Below are 8,052 nucleotides of genomic sequence, written 5' to 3' on the forward strand. Positions count from 1 at the left end.
AGTTCTAACATGTTCTTATGTTTACAACAGCTATTTACTTAAAGTAACAGAACACAATTTTAAATGTTATAAATTTTAAATTAAAAAAATAAAATTAATTATTAGTTCTAGAGCCAATAGCGTGTTGTAAGTGTAGGACTTTTTATGAAAAAAAAAATATTCAAAAATATACTGTGATTACGGACATCTTACATAACAATGTAAGCGCTACGTAAGATTGCTCTTTTCAGAAGTAAGGCATCAAAAGAAAAGTGTTTTATGATTCTGATTTTCGTTTAAATAGCATGTATAGATAGAAGAAAGCAATACAAGAAAGATCTTTTCATGTCCTCATTAAACATTTTCAGATATCAATTCAAGATTACTTAATTATTTTATGGTCTTTCAAGCCTGCAACCATAGACGGCGGCATAAGTGTCAGTTAGGGTAAGTGAACAGGAAGCAGCGTTGTTGTGATACTGTTGTTCTGCTACTCTTGCGTGTGGGTTTACTGCAACCTGTGGCAAAAAATCTTAGATCAGTTCACCGTTTATAAAACTTTAGGTAATTTAACTGAGAGGTTAGCGCAATTCAAACTTTATGGTGGTTCGTACATTCTCAAAACAAATATATTATGAGGGTCACATCTGCAGGTACCTGTCACCCACGCTCGCAGCTAACCATGAGCCAGCATAACATTTGAATCTTACTATACCTTAAACGTATATTGTCCAGGTTCAACGTCTGTTACATCAACCCATTGGCAGTCTATGTTGTAATGATAAACGTCAGAACAGTTCACAGATACTCCTGGAAAACAAACATATTATGAAAATAACTTGTATATAAACAGCAAGGATAATCTAAAAATGTTAAAGCTGTACATTTTGAACGATAAAGGTGCCGTTCCACTGCAATTGGAAATGAAATTACGATCTAATATTTGTGAACACAATAATGTAGTTCGTTGTTTACGTTTAATAGTTTGTTTCCAATGCCGGTACACTCGTATGAAAAAGTTTTATCATACCATTTATTTGGTAGTGTAAATTCAGGATTACATTTTGGATTGTATTTGCATTGTACCTTGATCTCCATAATTTTTGCATGAATATTTTCTTTCGATACCAGGCAAGCAGGTGTTGTCTTCTAAACAAAACGATGCTTTATGACCTTCTGCTATCCTGGTACCTGCTTCATCCAGGATATCAAATGTTGCGAATACTTCCATACTGTGATAATGCCTATAGAAACATAATTTTAAACGTACTCAATTTTATAACTAGATGGCGTTATTTTCAATTTTTATACTCATGATTGGTAAAAGTATTTGTAAAACTACATAATTAGTACACATGAAATTGTCAAAGAAAAAAAATGAACACAGAAAAACAATACCTAGGTTACCATTCTCGAAACATTGGTCCAAAAACTAAAATATTATTTAAAGAGTATTATCTCTTTCATACATACTGAAAAAACTGAGAGGACAATGTTTTATACAATCGTTTTAGTAATGTAAACACACGGTCAACAAATATACATACATATGACAAAGATGCCACTGCCACAAGTGTTTAGGTAGATAAGGTCGAAACTCCGCATTGCCGATGTTTAACGATGACGCCGTGAATCTAAGAAGACGACGAGTCTCGAATTGCCAGTTTGCATTACTTTGCTGAATCTAGAAACAGAATAAAAACAACAAAATTATAGAATTAGTTAATATTATTATTCGACCGTTATGCACGTAAATCTACCCAGCAATACTCGTAGGACTGTCAATTTAAAAAAAAATCTTTACCCCAACACTGACGGAGAAAAAAAAACTACGACTTGCCAACCCTAAGAATTAGGGTAGAAACTGAAGAGTTGGTACCCTTAAATGCAACTGACAGGATAACGTTAGAAAATCATTAATATCCAATACAGTAGTAGATACCTCGTAAGCCGATTTGCTCAAGCAATTCTCTTCCATAGCACACTGTAGTTGGTACATGGGCACATCATGCAGGTGTGCGGTGCGCTCTATAGCAGTTGTGTCCAGAAGTAGATCTGCTAGATGCTGCGTGCAGACTACAGCTGCTACGTGACCTGGAAACCAATAAATTATTTAAAACTATTAATCATTCTTGTTGTAATTTTTTTCATGATCATATAATTGGAATATTGTAAATATAATCTCGTCTAATAATCTGCCTCAACCAATGGTCTTTCATATCACTCTGTACCTTACTTCGGTTCTTATCCTTCTTCTTCTTCTTTCCAGGCACATGACACCCACTACTGGCCATAGGCATCCCGCGAAGATCAACACGATGATAGGATCGTGGTTATGAACAATTAAAAACCTACCGTCTAACATTATTGTTGCAAAATCTTGGAATCTAGGTGCTAATTTTATTTAATATAAGTAGCTTTTTAAGTATTGGATGTTTAAGCATCAGCACCGGAATATTGATTAGAATATTATTTCTTCCTTACCATTTTCTCCAGGACATTCCACCTCACCGAATTCGCTGTGCTTGCATATAAATAGATTCGTTTCATTTCCTTCACACTGAACTCCACTAAGCACTATTCTGGATGAACCAAAATAATCAGTTTGTAAAGCTTGCTCCGCGTAGCCCAGTGCCAAATGTCTGCAAACAGCTGATGCTTCGTAGATTGTCCAGCCATCAGGACAAATACTGCCCCAGAATCCATGCTGATAAATCTGTGAAAAGCCAATGACTAGACAAAATATTTTACTGAATTATAACTTGAACTTTTAATTTAGTTTAATAATGGATTTCTTAAACTTCTGCAATCCTTTGAAGAATAAATTAGCACCCTTACCTCAACTCTTCCCTCATTAGAATTTCTTCCACCTACAAGACGTATGCTAGTTCTCCGTATATCTAATACACGGTGAAGTGCTATTTTATTCTTCTTCTTCACGTCCAATGATATAGGAACTACTTCCTTGTCTCTACAAATAACACCAGCTGCTTCACCGCTGTCACAGTCAGATGATCCCCATCCACTGAATATGCATTGAGTTACTGATTCCTCATTACCTTCACATACTACGTCGTCCATCCAATATTTCCCTAAAATTAAAAAGCACGACGTTAACGTAATATATACGCCACGTTATACAAAATTAATGTTTGCCCAAATTAATACTTTTTCGAATTGAACAGAAATTAAAACGACTTTAAAGAGAAGTTAACTGCTGCTCACAGACACGCTTATATGCAACACGCAAGAGTTGTAGATGCGATGCCTACCTTTGCCATTGTTATCGATAGCGGTAAGGATGGGCGCTACTGATGATAAAGTAAGTTAATTAAAAAGTGTTTTTACTTCTCGCTTCTCCAAATTGTCCGCCGTGTGTCGGTACACCAGTCTTGTTGTATGATTTACAGACGACCAGCGCCGCGGCATGATCCCACGAGTCGTCACAAATAGCACCCCATCGACCAGCGTGGTAGATGTACACGTTACCTGTTAATTGTTGAAATCAAAATGTTGACGTAGGTTTCTACAGCCGAAACACTGGTACATACAAAAGCATGATTCATCATCTTCATCTCTGTCCTTATCTTACTCTTTGTGGGGACACAACATTTTTTGCCAAATTTTTGTCCTCCACATCAAACCATCGTTACATTTCACGGAATCAATCCATTTTATCCTAGGCTTACCTCTATCGTTACATTTATATTTAAGTTCTTCTAGCCACTTGCAATTCTTTCTTCCTCATAAAATGCACACATGCTAAACTACAGTCAAACTGAGAAAATTTGATGGATTGCATATTTTTTAAATTCATTGTAAATGTGATAGTTTAATTTTTAAAATTCAACTATGTCATTTTTAAATTATTTATCATAAAATATAAGATCAAATTATATTTAAATCGGAAGCTTCTTACCTTCAAATTCATTAGCACCGCCGACTAATTTCAATTTCCCTTCCAAATGTTTTCTTCGATTTATTAGTTTTTGTATAAAATTCGCTCGCTCGGACCTTTGGGCCTCGTCTAAATCCCTACTTAATGCTGATTGAAATAATAAAACGAGTAAAATTTTATTATACATTATTTCTATTGTTTATTTGTTTTCTTTACATTATGTATTTGATAATTTAAATTTATTTAGTTTGGTTTTAAATAATCGATCTTTAAGCTGCAGACTTTCAGCTGTACCAAAGATTCGTTATAATTTTTCAATATTACTTAATTTCTGTAAAACATAACCTCAAAATCACTTTAATTTTATAGAAGTGCAAAATTTAACTACATTATTAAATCAATTTTAAAAACAAAAATAAATATATTAAAAAAATTACACAATAATTTAAATATTTCGTATAACCGTAAAGGCAGTTAAAAGTTCTGACATCAAACGCACAACTGAATTGCAGACGTATTTCTAATTGTTAACGAACTGTGATATTAGTTCAATGTCAAGAAACTATGCCTCTGAATTACGTTTAGATATTATAGTTTAGCGCTTTGATGTCTCTACAAAAGATTCAAGTTCGAAGCAAAGATGATTTGTATGATTTTTAACATTAAAATAGTAGGTTTTTAAAATGAGTATCTATATTAAATGTTCTTACTATTATCTAGAGCGTCTTTAACTCAATTTTTTGTATTTTTATGAAGTCAATACAATAAAATAACTTCTAATTTTCGTAGAAACAATGAGAGGCTAGTTAAAAAACTTACACACAAAAACTTACATACAAAACTTAAGTGTTAATTATCGAAATACTGGTATGAAATTAGTACATGACGCACATTAGGAGAAAAGTTTTACATTCTCGTCCGCGGATTATTGTACTTGTGACAAAAAGTAAAACTAATATTATAAATGTGAATTTGCAATGTTTGTTTGAAAGGTATTACCGGAACGGCTGAACGGATCTTGATTAAATTCGGCACTGAAGTAGAACATAGTCTGGAAGAACGTATAGGTTATTACGTTTTTTTAATTCCGCTCGAACAGAATCACGAGCGACAGCTAGTTTTATATATCTAAAATTTTAATTTGTTACTAAATATTTTGAAGTTACTTTTAAAGCTTCTAAATTAGTTTCTCTTTGCCGTAGTCATTAAAGTAATGCAGAGTTACGCCGAAATAAATGTGACATCGCATTAATGAGAGCAATTGACGCCATGCAGTGTGACCGATTCAATTGACACAAATATTAAGACGAATGGAATTGTTCATGCAAGTTACTGGAATTTTCATTTGATAACTGTTAATTGTTACTCTGTCTAATATATTTGTAGGAAACATCGCGTATAAAAAGAATACAATGTTCAATGTTACTGTAAAATTGTGGATATTGTTTTTTGGACTGAATGGACTTAGATTTAACATATTTGGGAAGCTTCTTCTTGATCGTAATTTTATACAAATAAAATGATTAATACGCCGCCATACACTTAACGTAAGCTTCCATTTCTGAAACATCTGTATAATAAGGCCCTTCGTACACAAGATAACGTAAATTGAAGAAACTAATATTGAATGGTTGCGTCACGAGAATCGCGTTACACGCGCTCCGTACACACAACGTTGAATCGTTAACGAAAACTATTTGCTCAGTACAGGTATTGCGGCTAAATGTCAACTGTATATATAAATTTGGTCCGCCATCTTGAATTTTTTTTTCTATGATAGTGTTCGAGGAATGATAATGTTTTTGTTTCAGTTTTTGACAATGCAAACACGCACATATCACGAGCCAAGCTGTATTGAACTATCTATAGCAGTCAATCAGTGCAACGTTTATTTAATCTAAGATCAGGGCTGTGCTATCTTTATTGATTTATATATGAGCGAGACCTTTATTATATGCCGCTTATTTAAATATAACGACCTTATTCCAATTTTCAACTCAAGACCTGCAGATGACAAGTCAAGTGTTTAACCCATGAGCCACGGACGTTCTTTAAAATTACGCTATGTAGAAAATGAAAAAATAGAATTATAATTTACAAATACTGAGAAATTAAAAAAATATATATATCCTTGCATGTAACAAAGAGAAGAGAGACGTAGTAAAAATATTAAATCCGTAACACAATAGGGGAGGGCTCGCTGCTCGTCAAAATGAAATCCAAAGTAAATATATCGTCTTTTAAAGAGATCTCGAGCTTGCGCGATGGCCACGAGATAAATTACGATAAAAATAAAATACTGTAGAAAATACCATGGAAAATACTTTAGAATAAGTATTAAGTTTTATATTTATTTTACTACTTTGAAAAACAACTGCAACACAGCTTATACCTGTAATCCCCAGTTAGGGTTGCCAGGTCGCCAAACCTAATAACTTAACAGACCAGCCAGTTTGGTCGGACATTTGGGTAGAAAGGCCGGACACGACCAAACGACCATCCGTTGACTCTCGTCGCCGGCGCACGGCCACTTTTGTTTGCGAAATGTAAAAAGCCTAACAAAAGCCGAACAACCCGGACACCGTTTATTTTGGCCGGACACGCAATTAAAAAGCCTATCTATGTCCGGCTTTAACGCTACCCCCAGTGTTAGAGATGGACTACGGACTGTATATTTTCATTTTGCACTGTCTTTTTGTTTGTTTCGTATGTAACGATACCATTTTTTATTGAGTATTTCGTCAACGTGGACGGTATAAAATCGATAAGGACGACCTACCATATACTTTCGCTACAAGTTTGAAATTGTGGTATTATTTTTGATTTTTATCACTGGACCTTGAAACCTTGAATTGCTTTGCAATTTTTGGTAAAGAAAATTGGATTTAACAATTTTTAGCTTTAATATTTGGTATTATTGTAGTAATGGTGGTTCATTGTTCTTATAAAATGAATTCTGTGTAACCAAAAATGTCTTCTTTAATTTAGGGTAAAAGTAATTCCGGTAATATTTTATGGTAAATTACTTTCCTTCCGTTTGTAAGATAAATTAATATACAGCTTTTAAACTCCGATTTAAATCGCGGGACCTCCTTTTATTCTTTTTGGTTTGATATTACTATAATAGAAGTTGAATAACAATAATGTAACATAGTGAAAATAATTCAATAACGTTATTGTGAGACTATAGATATACTAGCTTTTACCCGCAACTCCGTCCGCGTGGAATAAAAAATAGAAAACGGGGTAAAAATTATCCTATGTCCGTTTCCTGGTTCTAAGCTACCTGCCCACCAATTTTCAGTCAAATCAGTTCGACCGATCTTGAGTTATAAATAGTGTAACTAACACGACTTTCTAACTATATATAGAAGATGATTATGGAGGTAGATATTCTCTTGGCGCAATCTTAGCATTTATCTCTTGATGCATTATAACCGCCGATTTAAACTGTCCAAGCATCTACACAAATAAAAACATTCTATCATACGAAAAGAGTTATATCTCTTATGATATGTCTTAAGATGTAACTCTTTTCGTATGCAGGTTCGTATGAAGCATTTCAGAAAGTATTTAAAATGCTACAATGTTGACGTTAAATTTAGGTATGAACGAATCACGTCGAGAATTAAAGCCGGACTATGAATGTGAACAAAGTTCATTATAACGAAAGTAGTTAAGCTGAGGCTACATTGAGTGCAAGCTCATTGAAGTTGCAATGCTACGTGCTTTGTTATACATATTAATGTCAGTTGAAACTTTGTTAGATATATTTTTATATTTTACTAGTTTCTTTTTAATCATAGAAGTTGAAAATAAGCAAACGATCTGTTTTCGGTAATATAGTGAAGTGACACAGCCAATAGACATCCCGCAAGAACTTAGATGGTTGCAAATGTCCTGCCTACGTTTTAAGTACAGATTATACCTACAGATACAGAATATACCTACAGATACAGAATATACCTACAGATACAGAATATACCTACAGATACAGAATATACCTACAGATAGAGAATATTTCCCCTTCCAAATTACAAAAGATTTAACAATAAAATTTAAATGTATAATTGGAAGCTGATAGTATTTTATATTATTAAGTAACTTATGAGCAAGCGTTCACCTGAATTCTCTGAAATTGTGAAGCGGATTTATTTTTATATCGCTACCCGTAA

The 8,052-nt window shown here is 33.6% G+C and overlaps 1 protein-coding gene across 1 annotated transcript; it reads right to left on the minus strand.

Annotated features, from left to right (window-relative positions):
• Positions 1-276: 276 nt before the first annotated feature.
• LOC106707345 (lysyl oxidase homolog 2B) lies at positions 277-4,187 on the minus strand. Its single transcript, XM_014501111.2, has 9 exons — positions 3,899-4,187; positions 3,328-3,468; positions 2,818-3,071; positions 2,464-2,695; positions 1,922-2,073; positions 1,527-1,663; positions 1,066-1,223; positions 695-789; positions 277-497 (listed from the first exon to the last, which is right to left on the minus strand). Exons 1-9 carry the CDS (start codon positions 4,062-4,064, stop codon positions 375-377), a joined length of 1,458 nt encoding a protein of 485 aa, XP_014356597.2. The 5' UTR covers positions 4,065-4,187; the 3' UTR covers positions 277-374.
• Between the last annotated feature and the right edge of the window lie 3,865 nt (positions 4,188-8,052).

The sequence above is a fragment of the Papilio machaon genome, chromosome 24 (genome assembly GCF_912999745.1).
Source record: "Papilio machaon chromosome 24, ilPapMach1.1, whole genome shotgun sequence".
NCBI classification, from domain to species: Eukaryota; Metazoa; Arthropoda; class Insecta; order Lepidoptera; family Papilionidae; genus Papilio; species Papilio machaon.